Below are 27,399 nucleotides of genomic sequence, written 5' to 3'. Positions count from 1 at the left end.
CAAAGTTCAGTGAATTCTTGCGTTGGTGCAAGCTGGCCCAGAGCTGGGTGCAGTGCTGAGCCCTGCAGTGCTGCTTGTGCAAGGGCCAGGGGCACAGGGGCTGCGAGCAGTCGGCTCTAGAGGGGCCTTCGGTCCCCAGCTGTGCTCTGGCTCCACACATCCAAGTACAAAAGCTGCAAAACACCACACTCGTTTCTTTCTGAAACCTAACAGAGCAGTACCCAAGTTGGTTTCCCCCGGTGAGATGCGGTTTCTCGTTTCCAGGCAGTGCCAGCTGGCAGTTCCGTTCCGAGGCGCTGCTGTGACCCCGGCTGTGTCCCCAAGATGCTCGGGGGGAATTCAGCAGAGCTGCGCTTGCTCAGGTGACGTCATTAACCACCTGCAACACATTTGTATCTCAATTTTATTTGTTTTTTTCTCCTGCGAAGCCTTCTCAAGGCTGGCGGCAGGACTGCGCTTCAGTAACGCATCGGGAGGGGCACAGGGCTTGCTTGCCAAGGCGAGAGGTCCCCGCTGTCCTGCCAGGCCTTTCCCAGCTGCTGGAGCCGCACAAAGCGCCGCAGCCACGTCCCCGCGCTGTGTCCGTGTCCCGCCCCTCTGCGCGCACGCAGCACGCGAGGGGACCCGGCAGCGGCAGGAGCCACCCCCCCGTCCCCAGGAACGACCTCGTGGGGAGGGAACAGCTCCTGAGCCAGGTGGGAGCTGCGAGGGCCCGAGCGACACGGAACCGGTCTGAAGAGACGGGACCGGGAACGGGACCGGGAAAGAGAAAGGGAAAGCCCCGCCCCGCCCCACAGCGCCACCGCGCGGCCGCCACGGGCACGGCAGGTCCCGCTGCGCCACGGCCGGGGAAGGGTCCCTGCTCGAGGGGGAAGGGTCCCTGCAGCACCCCGGTGCGAAGGATGCGCATGTCACTGTGCCTCACACCTCCCACACACAGGAACAGCCCTTCCGAGGGGTGCAGAGCTGCCCAGGACTGTCCTCATGGGCTCAGTGCCCCTCTGCTCCCAGCACAGAAACAGTCATCACCAGCGTCAGCTTCAGATGTCTCCGTTTCACTCCAAAGTACACTGTACCTGTCAGTTCATCCGCCATAGAAGTTTTAATCAGCTACTCACCTGAGGGACTCTTGTTCCCAGAAGTCCCCAGTTTGTCCCTTTTTCCTCTTACTTCACCATCATCATCCTCACTGTACAGCTGGAGCAAACCCCTGATCACACTGGAAACACACATAGCTACTGGAATATTTGGCTTTTTAATCTGTGTGCACTGAGGTCTCCCAGCAGTGCTCACAGCACAGGGGTGCAGCAGGCAGAAAACAGCAATCCACACCCAGTGGAAAAGATCATTTTGGTGTTACTTCAGTGAGAACTTTCTAATAAGCACACAATACCTGGTTTGTTTGAACTGTGCTGAACTGATGCTTACCAGGAAGAGGAGATGCTTCTCAGTTTCTGGGAAATGGACACTTCTTTGAGATCTGAAAACACCAAAACTTCCATTTCCAGCATTTCTTCTGTTTTACCTTGGACATAAACCTGAGCAGAGTTAGAGCTGCGCAGGGTTCAGGTCCTGAAGCAGACATTCACAGCAGTAACTCAGCAGGTCCAGATGTTTATTTAGAGCTATCAGTGCAAACCTAAACCCCTAAAGCAGCCACTGACAGCATCAGGAGATGCTTCTCCTAGAACAGAAGAAACCAGTCTGTTGAATGAGAAGTAGTAACCTTGGCACTGGTCTGTTACTGCCTCACTGATTCTGCATTCCTCCATTTTGTTCAGAGAAGACCTACAGAATTTAATCATACTGCAACAACATCTACAGCCAAAAAATTCAACAAAACTGGTTTAATTTCAGAAAATGTGTTAAAATATATATATATTTGTACATCAATTTGACACACTGCATTAGTTTACACAAATTATGGTCTTTCCTGAAACTGTATTTATGAAATGTACATTTTTAATTTAAATACTCAGTATACACTGCATTTTAATCTGCATGTTGCATTTATTAAATACATTAAATCTGCAATGTAACAAAACGTTTTCTGCATACGAAATTCAAAACACCATTTTAAATGAACAAAAGATGGCTCACTTCATTTATTTGTTTTAACAACTAGTGCCTAGCACACTAGCTTAGCTCCACCAACACCAGCTGTTCTTTCTCTTTATTGACATTGTTCACAGACTAGTACATATTACACTAAGAGTGCTGGATAAAAACATGAGGTAAGGAAGTGGTTCAAAGATTACAGGTCATGCAGATCATGCGAAACGGCAAAGAAAGTTGTGAATGAGAAAACACTAAATAAAAAATACATAAAGAATGTGCATTATAAAATTAAAAAAAGAAAGAAAAACAAAAGGAAAACCAACAACCAACTCAATTATACAGCTTTGCTTCTTTGGTTACAAAGTAGGTTGAACAATTTCACAGCTTTTTATTCCCACCCAAAAAACCAAACCAAAAACGAAATGTCAAAAAGCAGAGGAATCATGGCCCCTTTCTCTCTATTAGAAAGTAGAAACAGAAATGAGCAAAGTTTTCTTCATCAAAATAGCCCATCACTTATTTATTATATCACAAGGACTGGTGACTACCTGTACAGATGCACTATGGTCTTCATACTTACACTCTATACAAAATTTACATTCAAGCTGGATCTTTACTACCGTAAATAAATACCAAAGGTCAACTGCCATTAGTGTTAGAAATATGCCAGGATTCTTTGTTCAATTATTGCCTAGACATTGTATCTATTAACACAATCCCATCTATCATTTTACCCATACAGACATTTATAAAAAAAAATTCAAAAGTTCTGTGACATTGTTCATGTACATTATGAAAATAGCAGCCCTGTAATAAATAAAACAAATAAATGAAACTAACATAGGCAAATGTTACTTATATGAAAAGAACAGTGGCTCTGAAGAGGAACTGTTGCTCTTTACCAGACAGCAAGGCTCAGAGCAGCCCAGGAGCAATGGGAACCTCGAGAGCCAGCCGAGCTCTGAGAGCCAAGGCAGGCCCCGGGCTCCAGGGCTCCGCTGCCACCTCCCGTGAGCAGCGAGGACGCTCGGACACCTCCGGCATGCGGCCACAGCGGGGACAGCTCTGCGAGGATGATTGTCTAATACTGAGAAGGCCAAACACACAAGAGAAGCACGGCTGCTGGCTCGGGAGCCCCGGTGGCCCCGGGCTCACGCCGAGGACACGTTGGGCTGCGGGGGCTGTGCGGGCGGGGGCTGCGCCTGTGAGCTGCTGCTGGGGGCCTGCTGGCTGGACAGCTGGGATAACTGATCGTTGTTGGACAGGGATTTTAACAGTGCATTTTCTCGTTCAAGTAAAGAGTTTCTTTCAACTAATTCTTTTATTTGCTCCTTCAGGACTTCCACTTCTTCTCTCACTGCGTACATCAAATGGCTTTTCACTAGATCCTGCGAAGAACAAGCGGACAGTTACACCACGGGAGAGAACAGCTTCCTTCACCCCAGCCCCCAGGATTTAATGCTACTGCTTTCACTGCAGTGAGCCTGGAAAAACAAAGCACTCATCACCAAAAATTCATTAATAAATCAGCCTTTGGGCACAAACCACCCAGCCCTTTTGTGAACTGGGCCTGCTACCAAAAGCTTTGTCTCCAGCGCTCCGGTCACTTCAGTGATGTGGATGAGAATGATGTCCCAGCTCCTCAGAAGGAAAGCACCAGCTCTGATGCTGTGACTTGGGGGTATGGTCTGTGGTACACAGGCCCAGTCACTGAGGTGTATGAGAACCAAATCAACAAGAAAACTTTTGTATCATCAGAAGCAAAAATCCTACAGCTCTAACTGAAGCTGAGCAGCATGCTAAGGATAGCATACCTGACCCTTCAGAAAAACAAGTAATCAACTTGGCTAGAGAAACAGAATGAAATATGCTTTATATTTTCAGCACTCCTTCATGTTCAATCATCTTGTTCACAGCAATTTGTAAGAAAATTAATTGAAAAACATTTCTGGGCCAACAGTAAAAGCAATAATGGTTTGTGGTCATTCACAGTTGATACAGAAAATCCTGTTTTCAATTGATGTTCTCAGTCTGTCCCACCTGGAGGGCTATAACAGCCTCACAGAAATACAATACAGCAGGAAACTTATGTTCAGTGATGAAGCACATGAATCCTATTAGAAATAACAACTTGTATTTTACTTACCATTGCCTGTTCTATTTTGTTGTCAATGGCAACAACACTTGCACCAGAGGCACTGTTAAGTACAAAGAGAAAACTCAGTGAGTGTAATTGTATCATTCAGGTAACACTGCACCCGCCAGGGCTCCTGCATCATGCTGTCACTGGAAGGCTGAAGCTTAGAGTCAAGAATTCACTCAAACCCACTCCCCCTCACCCCACCCAGTTGCCCAGTACAGTTGTGACTCACAAGAAACACTGCTCCTTCAGTTAATATCTTTTCATATGGGGCTTATGACACCCATAACCATAAAAATGCATTGGAATAAACGCTAAATCAACTGCTTTGATTCCTGGCCTCATTTTCCAGCTGTCTTCACTGAGGAAAGAAACCAAGAACTCATGAGATGTTAATGGGATTTTTACCACTAGCATTATTTCTTCCAAACTGTTTTTTATAAAGCAATGAGGAAAAAATCCTGTCACAATACTTGTTCTCTGGATTCACTTGAGTCCACCTGCCAGGTAAGGAGCTCGTGGCTCAGTACTGCCCCTGCAGCCTATGGCAGCAGCCAACAGGAGGGCCAGGCACAGCCCTGAGCCCTGCGGCCACTTCCCAGCTCCCAGTGAATTCTCCCTGGATGCTGACAGCTCACAAGCCCAGGGTCACAGCCAGGGCCAGGCTTGTTCCACAGACATGCTGGTGCACAATGGCCACCAGCACCCCTCAGCACACTGTGAGGAGTATTTACTGTGCCAACAGGATCCCAAACTGCACCTGAGTCCCGCGTGACAGAAATCCAGCCTTTAGTAGCCAGGGCCTGTTTGCACAGAGCTCAAGGCACAGGCACGCACCGTGCCCAGGCACACAAGCCAGCCCTCACTCTCAGCTCTGCAGCTGACATTGCATCAGGCCAGGGGTCCTGCTCTCCCCCAGACTCTGGTTTCTCTGCTCAGACAGGAGCTGGGCTATCCCCAGGCTCGCAGCAGCCCCTCCACATCAGCCTCCCAGCCTGGCTCTCAAGGGTCCTGTGTCTCAGCCAGCCCCAGTGTGATACAGATGGAAGTTCCTGGACTGTGCCAACCCCACCGGTGAGAGCTGCTGATAACATCCCAGCCATGGACGTGCCTATCAGCAGAGTGCAGCCACGTTCAGTAGAGTTAACAAGGGGAAATGCAAGGGCTGCAGTCACACTGGAAAACTCGCCAAAACCAAGTGTTAATAAAAAAACCCATTCAAGGCTTTTTACAAAGAGCGTGGCAATGTGCTCAGCAGTACTAGCCACAGATGTGAAACAGGGCTCCACTCCTGAACAGTGATACTGGTCAGAGAAGTCAATTTTAAAGGCTCCCACAGAACTGTCAGTACCAGCACTGGGCTTTTACAAGCTGAGGGCATCAAGTCTGCAGACTGAGGGAGTAACTGAGCCTCTATTTCTACTTAAATCTTAAAACCCAAACAAAAAGTGCTGAACACCCATTCCAGAAGAAATTTGTTGCAGACTCCTACTGTCTTCTAAGCCTCTTTCAAACCCTATCTATGGTAAACCTCCTCAGAACAAAAGCTATTTATAACTCATGCCAAGGGAAGTATTCCTTTCCACATTGAATTATGTGCATCAGAGTCATCTGGCACTGTCAGAAGTATCTGTCTGTTCATGAACCACAAAATCCCCAAGAGTCCATGTCCTCCCTCAGTCCTTCATGGACACCACTCTACAGGTCAGATGAGCAGCTCTGAAGAGGTAACAAGAGGAGAACAATTAAAGCAAACACCACACGTGGCAGTGGGATCTACTTCCTCATCTTTGCAGCACAATTGTACAACTTTTGTCAATACCTATCTAGTAAAACTTGAGATTGGAACTTGGTTCTTCTATCCCTGCTTCAGCTATTTTGTAATGTGATCATTTAACAAAATAAACCCCACCACATCAGTCCAAGTAAAGGCAGTCAAGGCATCCATGAGAACCCCAGGCAGCCTTGCTCAGGCTCCCCAGGAGCTGCAGTGCAGAGGCAGCACCTTTCCTGTGTGTACCCTGTGCTCTGAGCACCCCTCTGCCTGTGGGTGGCTGTAGGAATTGCCCCTCCCTGCCAGTGCGACTGCAATGAGCCAAGGACACCACTGCTTTACCAACCCCCCACACCTGACACGACACCAATGGTGCTGAAAGCTGTAAGGAGCTTCATGCACTACTTTATACACTACTTTGTCTCATTCTGGCTGCCCCCACCCCCAGAGCAGCTGCACTGAGGCTGAAATGCTGAGCCTGGACTGCAGCCCTGCTCCCTGTACACACAGCACCCCTCCCACCTTCAGCAGGCAGGGGCTGGCTCCACACAGACCCCACTCACCCACCCAGGAGAAGCTCCACACTGACACAGGGTGCCCCAGCTTGCCATCAGGATAAAACCAGCTGACTATACCTCATGTCACTTTCTAAAAGCAGAAGAGAATTAGATGTTATAGTAGCACAATTCCCACATGATTTTGTTCTTTATTCATCTGACAGTGCTCCCAACACCAAGCAGTACCTGTGGACATTCATGAGCAGAGCTCTCCAGTGACAGCTACTCTCACGGGAAACTCCAAATGTGCTGCCAAATCTTAAAATTTTGTACTCTTCTCAAATCCTAAACTCCTGACATCAAATTCCATTTTGCACAAAAATTGGCTGCAGAAGGACACGTTTAAGCATAATCCAATCCTTATGAAAAGGTCAGGAAGAAACCCAAAATATCTCTTAAATAAGTCTTTTTGGATGACTGAATGGGGAGAGTCTGACAAATTCTCTGAGTACACCATCCACTGTAGAACCAATGCCTCAATTTGCAAATCCTGGAATTAGAAGAGGAAAAGACACCATTTAGCTCTTGTAAAAAAAGACCAATTACTGATTGCTTCAAGAGCTACAGAAGTCTGACAATTATCGTCAAAACTGAAAAAAAATCCACATCAAGTACCACAGGGCAGATGAAGGGGTGCTTTAGGCACGTAATATTTGGTTTTAACAGCAAAACCCCCAGCCCACACTGAGCTTCTGCAGCCCACAAAGTATCAAACATATCCACTGGACAGGACACACTTCATTTTGACTGGGACTTCCCAGTTAAGGTCATGTCAATGAAGGCTCTACCCAAAAGAACTGCTATATTGGTACACCAAGTTCACACTGAAGCCCATAAGGTACACACCAAGATTTACAGTCAGCAAAAACATCAAAGACGCCCCCAAGCACAGACTGTCATTTCCAGAGATGGATGATAAACCCAATGTTTTCCTATCTTAGACACCAGGTAGACAAAACTTAAAATTTTGTCTGAGAAATCCTCATTTCAATGGTTTAAAAAAATCTCAGTGGCTTTTGCTTTACCTATTAAACTTTCTTTATATCAACTGACAAGTTCTCTCACTTTTCCTCTTTTGGGAGGAGGGAAGGTGAGCGAGTGGCTGCATGGGACTTGGTGCCGGCAGGATTAAACCAGGACAGCTCTTTTTGGCACGCAGCATGGGGTTGGAAGGGTTTGAGGTAAGGACAGGTTTGGCTGGGATGCTCTAGATTGAATGGATAGCTGCTCCTCCTGTGCAGCTACTGCCTGCAAGCTCCTGTGCTTGCCGTGAGCTTGCTTTCCTGAGTCTGTTAGAGCCCATTGCTCATTAGTGACCACCTTCTGCTCTCACTGCTGCCACACTGCTCTTATCACCTCAGTGCCATACCTGGAACACTTGATAACAGGCACTGTCATGTGCCTGGGCTGGCGTGGCAGCACTGCCCTGGGCACCTGCCAGGCAGGCTTGCAGCTCCAGCCAGGACTGAGCTGTGAGCTGTGCACTGAGCAGAGGGGCAGCAGAGACGGAGCTGCAGCTCCTGCAGAACCCAGCACTGGGGCAGGTGGCTGGAGAAGGAGGCCCTGATGCCCTGGAAGCCTGCCCTGGAACACACTCCTGGCACAACCTGTGGCTCAGTGGAATTAGAGCCCACACTGGAGCAGGTGTGCTGGAAGGATCTGAAGCAGCCTGTTCCTCAAGGACTGACCCTGTGGAAAGGACCCAGCAGTGCAGCAGACCACAGCAATGACACCCATGTGTTAGAGCAAAGCATGGGAAGGGTTAAGGGGGCAGTGCTGGACAGTATGTGATCTGAGCATGAGGTGAACAGCATGGAATAAAGGGCAGATAATGTGCTCCCTTGGGCTGGGCTAGACGTAATTTTCTCCACTGTAGGTGGTATGGGGCTGTGCTCTGGATCTGCACTGAAAATGGTGTTTGTTACTGCTGAGAAGCACTTGCTTGCACAACACCAAGGTCTTTTCTGCTTTTCATAGAAAAAAAGTTAATGTCTTAGTGTTAAACTTGCAAATGGCCACAGGAAAATTTAACCTTCAACATCACCTCCTATTCACGGGCACCAAGACCCATTTCAATTATTAATCCAGAAAGTGCAACTGCACTCAGTGCGGTGTTTTCACCATTAATGTCATTAGATACAACTATCATCCTAAGACACACACTCTGAATTTCAAAATTCACCTCAAAATCTAGGTAAAGAAGACTAAGAACCAAACTTCAAAGGTAATTGCAGTTTAATTCATTCTGTATGCTTAAAAAAAGCACAGTGGTTCATTTTTAGATATTTCACAGACCTCAGTACTATGTGTATTTCATGCCAATGCTGGATACACTGGGAATGAGTTATACAGAGCCTACTTCGGCACAGTCAAGCACTAGACTAGGTAATAGTGTTTCACACCAAAATGAGACTGAAATCCTACTGACTGGATGATGTAAGATAATTCTGAACCTTTTCAGCCAGTAATAAAAACATTTTATGTTCAGCTGTATTAATGATTATCTGTACACTACTATCCCAAGGAATTTCTTGACACTAAGTTACTCCTCAAAAGACTCCCAGAAGGCAGGAGTTTTCTTGCTTTTCAGGCACATAAAATGTATCACCTAAAGCAGGTACAGCACCTTTCCTGTGCAATCACCCAGACTCACACGAGTATACCAAGAAGCCACTATTCCCCTTCTTAAACCACATCAGTTGAAAAGACCAACACATGAGATTGTGCCCTCAGCAGCACCTATGTGAGCACTGTGCACAACATTGCTGCTAATGTGTCAGTAACAACCAGCATCTCCCTAACACTTACTGGTTTGAGTGTAACCAGCACAGCTCACTCTTCCTGTCACAGCAAGTTAGTGAAAAATATAAGAGTTTCTATTCACTGGAGCAATTCAGCAATCTTTTGCTCTCTATTGCAGTATCCTGTGGCTAGCTAGCTCTGCTGACTTCAGCAGGTCCCCAGAGGGGAACGCTACTCAATAGGGAAATAATCCATATTTCTTAGAAAAAATACTAGAATTACACAGAAAGATTTTCTGTTTACACTGAAGTCTCCTAAGTCAGGCCCCTCAGGTTCACAAAGTCATTTGAAAAGAGCTGCAAAATGTAATTAAGAGTTCACAGCCAGCAGACTCACAGTCCTGGTGCTCTGCAGTGTGCATGAGATTATTGTTTCCACAGCAGTGATTTTTCTTTCCCAAACCAGAGATGACAAAAGGAAGCCCCAGACCATGTTCCTGTTCCAGCCCCATCCCATGAGCTCCCAGAACCAGCTGCACTCTCATTGATGGCCCTGGCATTCCCCCACTAGCTTCTACTGGAAGTTTATAGCTGCAAGCTTCTCAGTTTCAGTCATCCAGTGAAGGAAAGCTGCCTAATGTGACCTTAAAATCCAGTAACTGGGGTATAAATGCAAAACCTGAAAAATCTTGTCAAATACTTCAGAATCTGAATGGATTATAAATTCAAAACATGCATCAATCTAGATTATTTTCATTCTACATTCTCACAAACGCTTGTTTTTACCACTAAGTGTTCACTGACAAAGATGCAAGGTTATTTTAAAGGCAACCATTTACATTCTTCTACCTGAATTTAATGTTCTTCTATATCCCACATTTCCAGCACTTGCTTCAGGCATTATACATAAACCTCAGATCTGTGAAGCCTCCATCTCAATTCATTATTTGATTTTAGGGTTTTTCTAATTAGATTCCTCATCTTAAAGAGTTATTTTGAGGCATAAAAACAGATAAACAGCTAGACCACAAAGTGACCTTTTGGTCTACAAACCAAATGTCTATTCTAAGCCCTGAAGTTTGTTCCAGTGAAATAACTAAGTCCTTGAAACCTGAATACCAACTCTGTTCCATAAATACAGGGAAGTGGTATAATCCAGAGCTTAAAGCAAAAAAACATAATTTTGTCCAACTTTCTGCTGAAAAAGGAAGATGTGCTTTGAAACTAAGTTTAACGCCAGCATCCCAGCAATACAAAATATTTTTTTAAAAAGAGCAGGACACTCAGCATTACTTATAACCTTCATCATTGTGCAGTATACAAAGGGGTGCCAAGCAAACTTTAAAGGATTCAGTTGAGCTGTGCAAGTTTAGAAGCCTTTCAAGTCAAACACAGCCAGTACAGTGACGAAATGGTTATCAATACCTCAACAGCCAAACAAAATTTACATTCTACACAGCTTGTTAAGCAGAAGTTTTGACAAGCCAGAGCAGCACAAGGCATTAAATCACATCATCACTAGGATTTTGACTTTTGCTTAATGCAAAAAAAAAAAAATCTTTCAAAATCATTAAAGCATAGGAAAGAAACAGTTTGCAGCTAGTGATGAATTAGTAATGCACCTCTCTCAAGTCCTATCCATGCCAGATAAGACTCTGTTGCACTTCACTGCAGTTTCTCACCATGAGTTCAATGCTAACTTTGATGATTGACTTTGTCCTTGTCACAGTTCACCTATGCTCCCCATCCAGCTTTACTTGAGCAGAATGAAAGTAAACCAGAAAGCTTATTTTCCTGGTTTAAAGATAGAAATATCTTAACTTTGCCAAAATTGTGTTTAAATGTAGTATTTTCACAATGTGTTTTCTGATACAGGACTCAATGCCAAATAGTTTCCTCTTTTGGAAAAGGAAACTGTAAATATTTTGGCAAAAGTAAGCAAGGAGCTAACTAGCATTAAACTCTTGAGCTTACGCATCATGTATGATACATGCATGGTGGAAGGAGGAAGAAAAAAAGCCATGTCATATTTTAGAGTTCAGTTCTATGTTTCAGAACAAATACTTCACTTCCATGACCACTTTCACCTCCTCAAACTACAGAAGCCCAGTATGGAGTTCTGAACACAGGCAGCAGTTCTGTGCAAACAAAAACAATGAGAAACTTGCATAGAGCAAAGCAGTTCATGCATACCTCAGCATGTATGCATTCCATACTCAAGCATCCATACCTATCCCAGGTGGCCTTTGACTCCTGTAACTTGTTGAAATGGAACGCTTGGTAGAATGCAGTTGACGGATTCCTATGAGATCCAAGAATCAGACAGACATATTGAAAATAGGTACATAACAAAAATACCAACTCTCTTAATTCAACCAGCATTACAAAGTGAATTAGTTGTCCAGACAGGTTAAACTAATGTCTGAAAGGCCCTACTGTTTCTATGGGTTTGCATTAAGGACATAAGGATCCAAAACAAAAGAGTAATTCTCCAGCCCTATGGATTTTCAGGCTATATCCAGCTGCTCCTGTACAAAGATGAGACTGTAAGGCCAACAGTGAGACATCTCCTGTCCTGCTGGCAATGCTTTATAGTTTAGCTGACCACCACCCTAATGCCAAACATACCTAAACCCAAGAGACACCTTTCCCATTTTTGGTACGTCCCAAACTACCTCTGCATACAGTACCCTGTGTTTCCATCCTACCTAACTCCCTGCTTTACACTCAAACCAGATGATTCCGCCAAGGGGATCTGGAAGTCACAGCTCAGTATGCCACATTCAAACTACGACAGATCAAGTTACAACTGAAGAAGAGATCCAGGAAGGATTGAAAAATGGAATATCAACTACCTATGTCAGCACCTCTCAGTCACCTTCCCACTTCCCCTTCCCGAGGTGTGACAGGGCATGGGCAGGAGGAGTCCCTGGCCATGCACAGCAGAGCTCAGGAGCCTTGCTGAGAACTTTACACATGCCAACAGCAGTGCCAGAGCCCTGGGGCAGTCTGACCCCGGCCCCAGCCCCTCCATGGCAGCCACACTGACAGTGCCATTAGCAAATCTCACTTCTCCAAAGCCTGCTCTGAACGTTTGTTGTACCCTACACACTGGATGGAGCACCCAGCTCTCTGCTGCCAGTGCCTGCAGCAGTGTTACCCTGAAGGTCAGAAACTCCCTTCCTCATACTGCTCATCCTCATGTCGGCAGAGCTATACCAGCCCTAGAGACAAATAAAACACTGCTGAAAAATCTTCAGAAATGCAAGCGCCAGTTCAAATTCCTTTTAGAACCAGTTTTAAAATGAGAAGTTTATATCAACATTGGAAGCACAGGTATCAATCCCTTTTCTAAGTTTATGGCAAGAATATTTCTACAAACAACTGTCTTCAAGTTACTTTATTCCAACAGAAGTACAATTACTACAAAGTAAAAATTACATAAAACAAAAACATCACAAAACCAGAAATAATTCAATTCGTATGGCAGGTGTATACCAAAAATCTTGCAAGAATACTGGTATTTGTGTAACAGCAATGATCAGGAAGTATCTGAGTTTAAAGTGTCTGTCACTCCTTTTCCCACCTTCAAAAAAAAAAAAAAATTCACACGAGTCTGGAATTTAGCTTAAAAGCCTGTTACAGAAGTTGCTTGATGGAAACTGATAAACACCCTCCTCCTATGCTGGTCACATCCACATTTTCCTAAGAAGCACTGCATACAACAAGTAATTACAGGAAGAGCAACACAATAGCTAAAGGACATTTGTGTAATAGGACTTCACATGTGGAAAACAATTGGCATCTGCAGATCAAGAGAGCACTCCTTTGCTGAAAGGAAAGCCCAGCCTCTTCTTTCTAATGTAGCTGTCAGGAGCATGTACAGTCCCTTCCACAGAATGAGGCTGAAAATAGAAACTTCCAAGACAAATTTACTTGTAGGATGTAAAGCCGTGTTGCTACTTCTAGGTATAAAAAATGGTTTACAACCATACAGCATATATTCATATAGTCTATTTTTATATTGGTACCCTCTAAGCTCTGTATTTTTGTATTATTCTTAAGCAAGCATCTGAAAAGATCGGGAAAAACTTTCCTTATTAGATTCTCATTTGTAACCCCTACTGTTGAAATTGCTTTTGCATTACTTCAGACAAGAGAACCTTTTCTACTCCATAGCTATATATTTTAAAAATAATTAATGGGGGTGTGTGTATCCTAAACAGGAAAAGCAAATCCAAAGAGGCAGCATGAATGATGCCTCACATGCAGATCTGAACGAATATGACTGAGTTTCAGCCTGCTAAGGCATCTGGTTCAACCATGAGAAAAAGTGAGAGGTTAGAGAATGCCTAAAATGCCTGTTTGCAGAAACAACTGAGAAAAGAGCTTACAGGAGCAGTAAAACCTAGCCTGCTGCTGCTGTGCCACAGCTGGAGCCCCACACATCCTCCTGAGCGCCCTAAGAGAATGCAGGGCCAGCCTGGACCACAAGAGCAGATTGCCTGTGTCTCCTCCCTGGCAGACTGCCAGCTCTGAGGTCAGGACTCAGTCCCAGTCCTTGGCAGACTGACACAGTGGAACCCAGAGCCAGACAGGACAGGAATGTCCCAGATACTGACCCAGAGAAAAAGCAACCACTTGCCCATCCACAGAAGGTACTCCAGAACTTCTCCTCCTCTATCTCTGGCGACAGAGACCAGGTATCCCCAAGGGTACACGGGTTGAATTTCGTTCCCAGACTATGACAGACAACTAGCTTAGTTCACTTAAACGTTCAAAGTGGGTCTCAAGTGGCCAAAAATGCCTCCATGTCTCTATAAACAAGTCCTACAATACATACTGCATTAATGTCCTTTAAAAGCTCATAAATGCCAATATTCACAATTTACTCCCATGCTCTGGTTTCTAAGAATAGTTTTCATGTAACAGAAAATTTGATCCAAATTTAAAGAAGAACTTATTTGTTCTCTGAATGCTCAGGAGATCCACCTGTTCCTTTAAAAGGGAAGGTTAGACCTCATCCCAAGTCTCAGGTCACAGCTAGAAGCGTATCCTCCCACTGCCAATCATCAGGACAATATGCCAAATACAAACCTCATCCCTGAAAGCTCTGTTTACTAGAAACCATGCCTGTGAAAGCTGGCAAATTATCAAAATACAGAAAAATGCCTTTTGGTTCAAGCAATGATGCTGGCTTTGGACTGGGTATCAGCCCCATGTACAGCGGCTGCCACACAGATGCCTTTTTACAGCTACCTCTTTTGAAAGAAATAGTAACATCATTGTTCACGAACAAGTTTCAGTCTTCAAACTAGTGACCAACCTCAGTAATTGAGGGCAACAACAGGAACAACACATGAAAAATACATTAAAAAAATAGAGCATTTTTTCCCTAAATAGCACTTCAGACAGTTCCCTCTCAACCTCACGGAGTTACTTTCTTTAGGTTTGAGAATAGGAATGATACTAAACATTCAAATGGCCTAAGCACCTGTCTTTGAAGAACACGCAAACAACAGGTCAGACAATCCATGCTCAATTCTTCTACGGAAGACCAAACAAGAACAGAAGCATGTATTTATTACCCAGACAGCACCAAGCACAAATGGGTGACCTCTACAGAAGCTCACTTCAGCCAAAATTCCTTCTGAGAACACTGACAGGTCTCATACAGAAAGCCACAGGAGATGTGACCATGTCATAAAATGAGTTGAGCTTTTAATGCCACCTTTCATGATATTTCTGTTGGTAAGAGCTCAGCTCATACTAAGCCAGTCCACCACTGGCAACTACTCTGTGCACATGGCTCCCCAGGGTTCCCTGGAAGGATCATTCATTCATCAGTGCTCTCCCAGGGCTCCTCCAAGTGTGTTATGGGATACTTTAATCCATTATTTGGGCAGTGAGTACAGACAATCTCTACACCTGCAGATGATCTGCAAGCACTCCAAATAGCAGGAACAGAATTCAAGAAGATCTTGCCCAATTGGAGCAACGGTCTGAAATAAAAAGGGTGCAATTCAATAAGGATAAGGGGGAAGCAGTAAGCTCTGGCAGCAATAATTGGCTGCACAAGTACAAAACATGAGCAGCTGACTGCAATTCCACAGAAAAGAATCTAAAAAGAATTTAATAAATAAAAGCCTTGCAAGGGTGTCAAACCTCTACACAGGATGTACAGAGAATAACTGAAATCTTGCTTCATTCAGCCTGAGCCCCTAGCTTCAATTCCATGGCTAGGTTTGGATACCAGCTCTCCAGAAGGATATATGCCTACCTGATCCTAGAAGTAAGATCATTAATCATGCAGTAATGCAACAGTAGGATGGGGAAGTCAATAGCAATCTTCCAGTTCCCATCCTGTGCACAGAGATAGAGGACCTGAGCATTTTGCCCAAAGAAAGTGTTCTTCGGTCACATTTATCAAAGTACACTAGTGGAACTTGGAGAAAGAAGTGATTCAAAGATACCTTGAGGAGGGAATCAGCAAACAAACATATTCAGCCCTTTTTAACATCACAATTACTACTGAACAGGTAAGAGGCCCAATAGTAAGGTAAGCATGCAGAGTGAGCTCAACAGAACTGTCACCATACATGGATGTGTTTGTGCACTAAAGGACAATAAATTAATCCCTCCTCAGTGTCTGAAGTTCCAAAAAAAAAAACCAAAAAAAAAACTGGATGTACCTTCAGCCAGAAGTGTTTCAAACCCAAAGTAGTTTCCAGTTCTCAGTGCTCCCCCAAAAAAGACTGTTTACTGGGGTACTGACTATGACCTGCAATGGGGACTGATTACAGCTGGTCTCAAAATTACAGCACTTGGCAGGGTTTATCTGGGGATCAGGATGAGGGACTTGATCACTTGGTCATCGTTTATCAGGGAACTCACAGCACAGTTTATGGCCTTTTGAGTTGATGTTTACACTAGTAACAAAATTCCTTCTCCATCCTTCTCCTTTTAAAAGATATTTCACTTTATTTTTAGTACCTTCTATTTAAAGCAGCTCAACTTTGAATCAGTTTTCTTTCATAAGACTCAATGTACAGAACAGCAAGTGGAGCACAAAGCTTTGCAGGAGAAAACTGATGGACTAAATGTGGGGAAGTCAATGCAGAATTAAGGAAGACAACATCTCAAGGTCTGAAGTGATGTGCTGAATTGCATATTCTGTTCACCAAGTTCCTTAAAGCCATTATACTTGTTATATATACGCTAAAATACCAGCAAGAACTCAAAAACTTTAACACTAAGTTTTAGGCGCATTCTATCTACAGATAAGAAAGGCTGACTCAATGACCAACCTACACCACAGTTTTTGGGACAGTGGCTCTCAAATACCAGAACAGATCTAAAGGGATTTCACAGGCTACTACAAAATAAAAAGATTGTAACAGCATACACAAAGCACACTGCAGGGAGCTGATCTTCACTGGAAAAGCCAAAAGCAGTAGCCCATACTTCTTCACTTTGCTCTCAAAAGAAGATTTTGGCAAATAACTTCCTGCAGTGACTAGACTAGAAGTCTCTAAGGAGAAGGAAATGCAGAGAACTGTCTCAAATACACAGAGTACAAAGTCTGGCAGACGCATTTCACTGATCACTTGCCTGCTCTGTTGAAACATTGGCATCGACCTTCCCTTGCTCTGGGTGGGCTTGAGTACTTAAAAACAACACCAGGAGTATTTTTCAACCCCTACCAATGCTATCACTCATTTTACATATGATTTTAAGAAGTAAGAAAAATAATTAAAGATATTTCATTATTAACTGCACTGGGTAATAATCATATATTATTGCTGAAGAGCTCAAATAGTGAATTCCAGTATGACTATTTGATATTAATCATAGAAAGAACACAACAATCTTCTAAGTATCTTCTTATTCCTCATTTCAACAGCTGCAGCTCAAACCTCTGGAGGGCAGCTCTCTTGGGTCCCACAGATTGGTCCCCAAGCCTCAGGAGTGCTGCACTCATCTGCAGTCACAACAGCTTTTTGGTTTCCAGGCTCTAGGCATGACCCTTTTCATGCTCAACACCTGTCCCAGCCAGTACGCAAGGCTCTGTGCTACTCCTGTCCCAAACAGCACTGCCACAGATGCCTTGATTAACACCACCTGCTAATGAAGCACAGCTCTTCTGTCAAGGCTGTCAGTCAGGCTGAACCTTAATTACATCATCTTACAAACTCTGTGAGGACTAATCTGAGCGCTCCTGTTCTTAAATCAAAACATGTAACAAGCGTAAGGTTTCTTGTACTAATGATTTGTCTTCTCACTGAATATAGTCAACCTTCATGAAGCTCTTGGAGGGAGGACACAGAACAAAGCAGTTCACATGATACACAGCTTGGCTTCCAGGCAAAAGAAATCTACAACAAATCACATTTTCAGAGACAAACTTATCAATTACAAGCTGATAGCAGCAAGGCAGAAAGTCTGCCTGATCCAGCCAGGGATTCTTGTCTCTATCAAGTAGCTTTCAAGAAACCACAGAAAAACTCACCAATATTGTCTACATTTGAATGAACTGAGACAAGCTAAAAAAAAAAAAAAAAAAAAAGTCTTATTGAAAATAACACCTATGGTCTCAACAAACACCTTGAACTACACTTCACAGGGGATGGAGCCCTTCAGCACCTACTGATATCTGCCAAAGAATACCACTATGCCATGATATTCTCCTGTAAATGATCCCATTCAAGATAGCAAGCTTGGAGTGCTCCTACCCACCATACCCTGATAAACCGGTATAAAGGAGGGAGCCAAATACTAAATTCAGCATTTCTGAAATAAAAAGATCCACATTTGCTAGTATTGCATTATAGATCCAAAAATCTGCAAACTTCCTCAAAAATACTGACTATCATACAACATGGCTGGTAAAGAAAAAGCATGTATTTGTATATATGAACATGTTATTGAAGCTGATCAGGCTCCTGCTGCCTGTGATGCCCACAACACCTGATTTTTTTCCAACACAGTCATGAAGGTAAAGCTGCCTGTAATTTCTGGTGAAAGTGGCCCTGCATACTGGAACAGGGCTTGAATCCTCATCCTCAAATAAAAAACACACAGATATTTTTTTTCTCCCACTAAATTGCAGTGACAACACTTTCAGCTATTTCAGTCATCTATAAATACAAATGGCTCCTGGTATTTTGACAACAAAATACTTCAGTATCTGTGGGGGGAAAAAAAGAATGGATAAAATAGCTTCAAGCAGTCTCAGACAAATCCCACCTGTCCTCATGTGATAATGGTCAGGAATACATCTACGAGCAAATGTTTCAAATTACACTTAGCTTTAAAAAAAAGGTATTAGATCCTAGGCCATGTATGGCATGGTTATTTACACAGTATATTATAAATCTGTCTGCCTTCCCACACCATTTACAAAGCCTCTACCACTCAAGTTTCAGGCCAGCCTGTGCCGTCAGTGAGTGCTCACCACTTCGTTTACAGAACAAGTATTTTTAAAAATGCATTTGTAGGGTTGGTCAAGATATTTAGAGGCCTTGCACACACCAAAGAGTGTTCTACATAGGAGACATTCCCAGGAGTCCTCATCTACATCCCTACAAAAATAGCCGAAGTAACCTGATGGAGAAGCAAGCAGGGCTTTTTAAGCCTCATTTCTGACCATCCCACCCTGTACTGGACATTAAATCTGCTTGAGATGGGCACAAAAGCTTCAGACACTTCACTGAAAGCACTCTCTCATCTCCTATCCCATCCAATCTACACTTGACACAGCTGCCACACCGACCTCCTCCCAGACACAGGGGTCAGGACTCTGCCCTCCCTGCCGGGGTGAATGCTGCCCTGGGCTGCACAAGGCAAAGTCCAGCAGGTGCAGCGAGGGCACACCTGCAGCGAGGGCTGTGCCCAGATGCCCAGGGCAGCCTGGAACCTTTGGTGTGCACCAGACGAACCTGGCAGCTGTCAGTGCCACAGACAGCTGACACCTCTCCAGGGCACTAATTAATACTTCTGCCCTCTCTCTGCACTGACAAAAGCACTCAAACAAGCTGTCACAATCCAAATGCATCCTTCACAGCTTCAAAGGGAGAACAGATATACACACTCTTGGACTAATTTTGCTTTGCTTGACAAAGAACATCAAGACAAACATCCAGCTGTCCTTCACGTGACCAAGTAACTCACCTGCCCTGCCTGAGTAAAAACAGATTATCCCATAAGGCAAAGATTTCCTGGCACTTAATATACATTTGTATTTATGAAGTGTGAAGTTTAAAGATAGATTAATTTTCCAGATGAGTGAAAGTACAACCTTACTCTGCACTGCAAGTGACCTCCTAGGTCTGGAGAATCTTCTCAGAAGACAGTGGCTTTAGCAGTTACTATAAATACTTCTATCTTTATACTTTGTCAAATACAGGAATAAAAGCAGACACCTGTGCCTGACAATCTAGATTTATTGAACAGAACCAACCAGATGTACTTTAGCAGGAAGAGTCTCACAGAAGTTTCCTAAGTTTCCACTGCAGACATAAAGCACAAACAAGGTTTGTACTTCTCCTGAGCAACAGATTCTGCTAATTGCCAGCTTTAAAGCAGGAAAATTAATACAGCCTTAACATGCCACAGGCTGATAACTCAAACATCCAGTACAGTAACAGGGAGCAACTTCCCTTTACTACAGTGTCACCTGAAGTCATAAAAATTATCAGCACCTCCCATAAAAATGCAGCCTCAGAGGATTTTCAGCCCTTCTGGAGTCTGAGAACAGTTTGGTAGTCCTGACTTTTCAAAACATCCAGATACTTCAATATTCAGCTTTCAACAGTAAGTTTAAACATAAAACATATGCTGTTTTTTCTGCCATACAGACAGCATTCAGAAATCAACTATGGAACACCTGCACTCTTCTATAGGAGATGAGGAAAAAACAAACCCCCAGCAGCTGAGCAGAACACTTGGGAGTATGAGATAGAGGGAACCTCTCCTGTCAAGGCCGGTCACTACAGTCTTTAAAACAAACTGAACAGTATCACTGTGAACTTTCAACAATTTTCCTCATTCCCTCCTTTTAATAACTCTCTCATCTGAAACAGTTGTACCTCATTAATTTTAAGAATGTATTGACTCCTCCTTAACAAAGGCATTTGAATGTTGAATTTGAATTAAACTGGGAAACAGTACTGTCAAACAAGTAACCAGTTTTGTTCAGCTATCTTGCACTACTCCAAAACTGACTGCACAGCACGATAGGCTTTCTACCAGCCAGAAACTCATGCAGTGCTGCAGTTGCCTTTGGTAATTTTTGTTATAGAAAGTACAGCAAGCAGTGAACACAGCCAATCATCGTTTGCTGTCTCAAGCTGCAGAGGCCAGCCCAGAAGCTCCAGCTCAGTTTTCCAACTATGTGTCAAACCAAAGGCTCTCCAGGCTCTGGAGCCTGTCTGTCCAGGTTTCATTCCCACCTGCTTCCATACACACTGGCAAACACAGACCTTCAGGAGGAGTGCAGAGAACAAGTCTGCAGCTGTAGGACAGCTCCAACCTCTACAAAGTTTATGAGCAAGGTGAAGAATGATGAGAACTAATGCAATTCAAGTATCATGCACTGGTACGTGTTGGCAGAAAATTTACTTTTTTCTTGAGGAGCACAATAAAATATGCATCTAGGGCAATACTTAAGTGATCCCATGCCCAGTTTTGTCCTTACACAATGAACATGGTCTCAAGGGCACAGTTCCCCCAGCAGTTAGTGCTCCATACAAATGTGTGATTTAGCTGAGCTGAGACAGGCTGCAGAGAGCCCTGCACAATCGGGTTCTCAGCAGCTCAGCTGCCATAGCTGACAGCTCACAATTGCAGCCATTCATCAGTGTTCCTGGAATACAGCCGGAACAGTTCAAGCCGGTCAGTTATCTCTGGAAAATGATCTATACTCTGCTCCTTTTCCAACAGCCCTAGTAATATTTTACCCCAAAAGTCTGCCAAACATGTAGGAGGTTTGAACAAGCTTTCTCAGTAACATTCTTTTAACAGAAGCAACATATTTCTTTTCCCTCAAGAGCCAAAATAAAGTTATTAAGCCAGATGAAATATTCCACTTGTCAATTAGAAATCTGTGTATACATGGGCATAAGGGTAAGCAGAGAACCCGAAACACACAGATTTCAAAATTCTCTCAGGTGCCCTAACTGCCCTCCCTCCAAAATAATTAGTACTAGTGCTGAATTTCAACAAAAGAAGAGTCAGAACAATTTTGAGACCTTGTTTTCTAATTGCATTTTTACACAATTAGTATTTTTCAGGCTCTCTGTTTGAGGCAGCAATACTCACACTGCCTCAGTACTAGTTCCTCCATCCTTTAATACTACTGCAGTTACTTTATTTGCAGCCACATTTAAAGAGGAAAAGAAAATAATACTGTGTTATGCTGTAAATATTTCATAACTTTCACACAACAATTTTTCCTTTTTAAGAGCTTAGCAATTTGGGCACATCAACTGAAATACTGGCTTTGCTTTTCAAGGAAGGTGTGACACACCAAAGGCTTTTGTTTGTTTTTTTTATTTTTTGGACTACCTATCCACTCCTTCTTGCAGACAAGACTTTCCTATTAATTGATTCCTCATTATTCATCAGGTCATTGCAAGAAACAACAGGTTTTTATAGACCACTGTCAAAGTGTACTGGGCTATAGGAAGAGGAAATTAGAAGTCTTTGGGCAATGGCTTGGAAGAAAGTAATCTGTCAACGCAGGTCTCTTTATATGTCAGGGTAGATCGCCTCCACCCCTGACAATCTTAGATGTTGCTTGATTTAACACAGCAGACTATAAGACAGGAGTAATACAATAAAACGTTTTTCAGAAATACATGAACTGACCAACTTTTTGCATCATGTTTACTGTATTGCTGACATGCTGCTTTCAAATTATTTCCATCTTAACTATTTTACCTTTAAAACAGTTCCTCTTCATATTCAGAATGGTGAGCAGATAAATCCAGGGTACTGAGAGCTACACACTACTCTTTAACGAGCCACTGTTTTAGAAGATGACTACAGGAGAATGATCTACACAAGTCTGTGAAGCTTCAAGTACATGCAAATACTGAAGTGTAACTGAAGGTGCCAAAAGATACCTGCCAACACACTGAGCTCCCTTTCTGGGAATGTTACACATTCTTAGTCAGGAAGACAAAGAGAAAAATTCTTTCCACAGATTTATAGCTTCTATGACCACCAAGTAACCTCTCTGAACTGAGCTGTGTGCTGACTTCCTGGACCTGCCAGCACAAACCATGACTCATGATGTATCAGCTCCCTTTGTGCCTTAATAGCTTTATCAGTGTCAACCCCCAGCCTATTAATGACACTTGAAGGTCTTCATTAACTATTTCACCATTGATTCCAGTAGATAAGGCAGCTAGGCAAAGCCCATGGGAGTAGTGCCACAATTTAAATTGCTGGAAAGAGGAAAAAAAAAATCAGGAGCAAGAATAGAACAGCAGACAAGCAGGAGACAACTTTACAATAAAGCCTTCTCAGAGAGTAAAGCAAATAAAAACCAAGTGGTGGAACAGCCTATAACAAACAGCTAGGTTTTTATTCTCACCTTTCTCTGTCTGAAGCCAGTGGAAGTCAGGCTATTGCTTGAGGAAAGCAAAGAACAACCTTTGATTTACTGTCTCTGTATCTATCTCCTACATTATGGATGAGGTCTAGGTCCATTTAAGGTAAGCTTTCATGGCTTACCAGGATCACCTTCCCAGCTGGGAAAGACTCTGACACCATACGTGTGCTCCTGGCTTTCTGACAACCCAGCACACATCACACTTTTATCACCTAGTGCAGAAGCTGACAAATGACACTCCTTCACTGATAACCAGACATTCGTTTCTCTCCTGAACACACCATGGCCTGTCACAAAGAGCACACTGCATTCAGACCCCATTTCCATTTCTTACCCATCATTCTCATGGCAAAGCGCTCGAAAAAGTCTCTTTAGACACAAATGCCATGGAAAGTACCACTGCAAGGTGGCAAGTTCAAGGACTAAAATAGAAAACTAACTTTAAAAATCACTGTTCTGGTAAGAGCACCAAGAACTTACTCACTGGAGTGCCACACAAGGTTAGATGCCCCTACTTTGAATAAGCAGGACAAATTTTTCTCTATCTTTAGACAAAATAAATTCACTTGCCACAGATAATCATGTTCATTACCACAATTTACATTAAGTATTAGAAGCTATGGAAAACAAATGCAAAATGCATTCTTTTCTTTCTGATTCCTGAATCAACAGAACGATTAAACACCAGACAAATCATCTTCTCAAACAACACTGAGCTATGAAAAGAACCCACCGGCTTGAAATCTAACCTTATTTGCACAAGGCACTTGGTCAGCCAGGTTAGCAGTCCTCTTAAGGCAGGCAAACTGCAAGTAAATTTTAAACTTTTAAATTTATTCTTGTCAGTCCTTTACCACTTTAATCAGAACCAGCACAAGTTTCCAAAGCACAGGCTTTCCTTGCAGGAAAGCACAGCAGTTACTTTCTTAGACACAGCATCATCCAATGGTTCAGCCAGCACAGGCCTGCATTAAACCTGCAGCCTGAACTCTCCAAACATCCACTTCGAGGTGCTCTCTCCATCCACTGCACCCCAACCCCAGACACAGCTGCTTCACTAAAACATGCCCAAAACAACACTGAATACATTACCTTAATGTCTGGTGCTGTCCCAAGGTGAGGGAAGACCTACACAGAAATTCACCACAAGACCTGCTCATAATGGCCTAATGCCTGTTTCTAAAAACAAGTACCACACATGTATATATTCCCTTCCTCCAAACTGCAGCAATCTTGACAGCAAATGCTGGGACTTAAATTCAGTGCTCAAACACTGCTTGATTCTTCTTTCCCTCGGAGAAGTCAACCAAGTGGTTTTGGCCTGCAGAGCAGCCTGACATGTCCATGGAGCAGCAGCCACATACCCACTCCCTCTCTCAGGCCCTCTTAGGAGTCTGCTCACACCACACCCCTCTGTTACAACTCCCGGTTCCAAATTACTTCCCAATTAAAAAAAACAACTCACTGTAAGGTTGTACTTCCCACCGTGACCACATCTTTGCCCAAGTAGTGTCTGTTTTCTCAATAAAAAGGACCATTGTCTGCAGAGCTTTCCCTGCATAGAGATTTGCACACAAATCCACATCTAAGTCCAAGTACTTTCCCCATAAAGTGTTAACTCCACAGCAAGATAAAAATCAAGAATCTGAGTTAAAAGCCCTGAGATAGCACCACACAGATTTAACACTGCAATACATTATCATTTTAACCCAGTCACTGACGTTTTATAATGCATTCAGGAAAAAGGAGAGAACAGCCCTTCCCACATCCTGAGCCACTGGCTACAGAAAGACAGCTTTCAGTCTTTGATTTTGAAGAGGTCCTATTATTTATGCATTAAGGAGCTTTCTGGATACTTTGTAACCCATTTTGTGAGAAAAGTAATCGTGCTCACACCCTGCAAAAAAAAAGTACAGTTCACTACCGGCCTAAACACTTTGCTATGGTCTGTGCCCTTAAAATAAAAACATAGGTGAACCTCAGCATGATCTCTTGAAAATATGAGTTTACAAAAACCACTTGGCAAAAACTTGAAAGTTTACTTTTCCCCCCCTAAAAATACAGTTCTTTTTATGTCATTATAAAATAATTCATACCTGTCTTCATCACCATCAACAGGAATGGATATGCCAAAAACAGAGCTAGCGAGACTGTTCATTGGAGTACTTGCAGGTAACTGAAGAGGATTTGCTAGAGTGTCTGGAATGGGAGGCTTCACAAGAGGTTTATTTTCAGCTATAAGAGAAAGTGGTGGCTGAGGTAGGGGTTCCGATTTTCTTCTAGTATCATCAATCTGGCTTACTAAGGACTGGGCCTGGGTCTGAAACTGTCCGAGGTTTGCCTGAGGCAGACTGGCGGGTGCACCGGGCGCACCTTGCATCATCGAGTGTGCGACATGCTGGGACTGGACCGCGCCAGGGCTTCGGCTGACAGAAGGGTGGCTCGTCAGCTGGGACTGCACCAGCGTAACAGGGACGTTTGGCATAGTAACAGAAGCGGTGGTGGACACACTAGGCACACTTGTACCAGGCACAGCCGCAGGCACGCTCTGAACTCCAGGGAGCACAGCATGGGGAGCACCAGGTATTCCTGACACTTGACTGCTTCCCCCCATTGGATGCTGAGTCACAGATTTCTGTTGCACAACCCCCGAATGTCCAAGGCCTGGCTGCACCACACCTCCTGGCTGCGGGATGGCAGGCTGGCTCGCTTGTGCCTGGCCACTCTGCAGCAGCCCTGCTCCCTGTCCAACTGCTTCGCCCGGCTGCGCTGACACCCCCAGCACTGCCGCTCCCACAGGTGACGGGTTCTGGCCCGTCACCTGCCCCACTGGAAGGCTGGAGGCCACAGTACTTGGAGCAGAGCTTGTAGCAGCCTGCTGAATAGCTCCTTGAGACTGGATAATTGTCATGTGCTGCATGTATTCAGCCTGCCCAGGAGGCTGCGTCGGCAGTAGATGCACTGGTGGAATCTGAGATTGAGAATAAGCAAATTGTTGAGGCTGAGTCACTGGTATGTTTCCCTGCTGCACCTGCTGCTGGGCCACAGGAATGCTTGACTGCCCTACTGTCACATTTGGAGGTGCCATGCCTTTCCCGTTGGGTCCAGCCTGTGAAACACCCTGTGGATTTACCTGTGGCTGCGGTTGCTGTGGTACTATCATTTGCTGACTTGCTCCCGAAGCCCCAGAAAACACAGGCTGAGCAGTACTCTGAGGCACGGCCCCACCTACGGGCTGTGGTGGCTGCTGCTGTTGCCCAATGACAAAACTAGGTTGCTGTAGAGAGGACTGGTTCATTTTCTCTGTCTGAAGCAGCTGTGACACAACAGCCAGGGAGCTGTCAGCTATAGAATCGGGGCCATGGGCTGACGCCGGCACAGCCGAGATCACAACAGAACCTCCTGTGGCACCGAGACCACTGTCTCTCTCTTGAGCAGCCTGTTCAAAGGTGCTGCTGTGCCTAATGCAATCTCCAGTCCTGCCCAGAACACCAACACCGTCCGAGTCACGGTCATAGTACTCCATACACGTCCATCGGCCTCGCCTGTAGGGTTCCCCAGTACCGTGGTCCAGCTTGATCACCCTGAAGCGCGAGCTGCACGCGGCAGCCGCCGTCTGAGACATGGTCCCGGGGGCAGCAGGTGCAGAAGCCCCTGTGGAGGGCAGGGCAGCCTGAGAGCTGCTGCCTCCGCCTCCCCCGACAACAGCGCCAGGGGCAACAGTTGGCAGGGGTACGGCTGAACTTTTGGGCACAGCCCCCCCGCTGGGGCCTGCAGCCACCCCAGCGGCAGCCACAGCCAGCTGCCCGTCCAAAAGGAGATTGGGAGAGACGCTGCTAGGAGTTTCGGCCTCGCCCACGTTGTTGAGAGTCTCTTCGGAGGAGCTCCGCTCGCAGACATCCTCGGGGCCGTAGTCGGTGGTTCGGGAAACATCAAAGATTTCAGAAGACACGTCCTCTGTGCGGGATTCATCCGGGTCGTCCAAGCTCTCGGTGTCCTCGGTGATGCTGCTGGCCACCTGCGCCGTGGTCACGCTGGTGATCTGGAAGCAGCTCTTCTTCTTGGCCGGCATCTTGGACATGTTTCCTCCGCAGGAAGGGATTCGGTCGACCGCGGCGAGGCGAGCGGGGTGCTGGGCCGGGCTGTCACGGTGTGCCGGCCGGGCCCCCGGCGCTACGGTACATCCTCCGGCTGCTTCCTGCGGCGGGCGGGGGGCGGCGGGGCTCCTCCTCTTCCTCCCTACCCGCAGCCCTCTTCCCGCGGCCGGGCCTCCTTCTCCTGCCTGCCGCCGCTCCGAGCGCCCCGCGGCTTCCTGCGGGCCGCAGCAGCGGGCCCGCGGCCCGCCCCGCGCGAGGGGCCCCGCGCTGGCCGGGTGAGGCCCAGGCGGCCCCGTGTCCCCCCCCCTCCCCCCGCTGTCTCCGCGCTCTACCTGGAGACCAGCGCCAGGCGCATCCTGCTCGCAACCGGCCCGCGGGCTCGCCCCACGGGCAATCCCCCGCCGCGGGCGGGGTGCC

General features: G+C 45.1%; 1 protein-coding gene across 2 annotated transcripts; it reads right to left on the bottom strand.

Moving 5' to 3' along the window:
• Positions 1-1,234: 1,234 nt before the first annotated feature.
• Positions 1,235-27,152, bottom strand: TSC22D2 (TSC22 domain family member 2). Of its 2 annotated transcripts, XM_062499627.1 has the most exons (4): positions 24,982-27,152; positions 11,501-11,572; positions 4,205-4,256; positions 1,235-3,446 (listed from the first exon to the last, which is right to left on the bottom strand). In XM_062499627.1, the coding sequence occupies exons 1-4, from the start codon at positions 26,964-26,966 to the stop codon at positions 3,210-3,212; spliced, it is 2,346 nt and encodes a 781-aa protein (XP_062355611.1). In that variant the 5' UTR covers positions 26,967-27,152; the 3' UTR covers positions 1,235-3,209. The 2 variants fall into 2 exon arrangements, with proteins under 2 accessions (XP_062355611.1, XP_062355612.1); XM_062499628.1 differs by lacking the exon at positions 11,501-11,572.
• Between the last annotated feature and the right edge of the window lie 247 nt (positions 27,153-27,399).

The sequence above is a fragment of the Cinclus cinclus genome, chromosome 10 (assembly GCF_963662255.1).
Source record: "Cinclus cinclus chromosome 10, bCinCin1.1, whole genome shotgun sequence".
NCBI classification, from domain to species: domain Eukaryota; kingdom Metazoa; phylum Chordata; class Aves; order Passeriformes; family Cinclidae; genus Cinclus; species Cinclus cinclus.
Note: the sequence above shows the minus strand (reverse complement) of the source record. Positions and strands in the feature narration are given on the sequence as shown.

Excerpts from the sequence above, each read along its gene's own strand:
- TSC22D2 (XM_062499627.1), bottom strand. The coding sequence starts at position 26,966 with ATGTCCAAGATGCCGGCCAAGAAGAAGAGCTGCTTCCAGATCACCAGC. Across the intron at positions 11,573-24,981 it reads GTTGATGGTGATGAAGACAG|GAATCCGTCAACTGCATTCT; the intron begins GTATGAATTATT and ends TGGATCTCATAG. Across the intron at positions 4,257-11,500 it reads TCAAAGGCCACCTGGGATAG|TGCCTCTGGTGCAAGTGTTG; the intron begins GTATGGATGCTT and ends TGTACTTAACAG.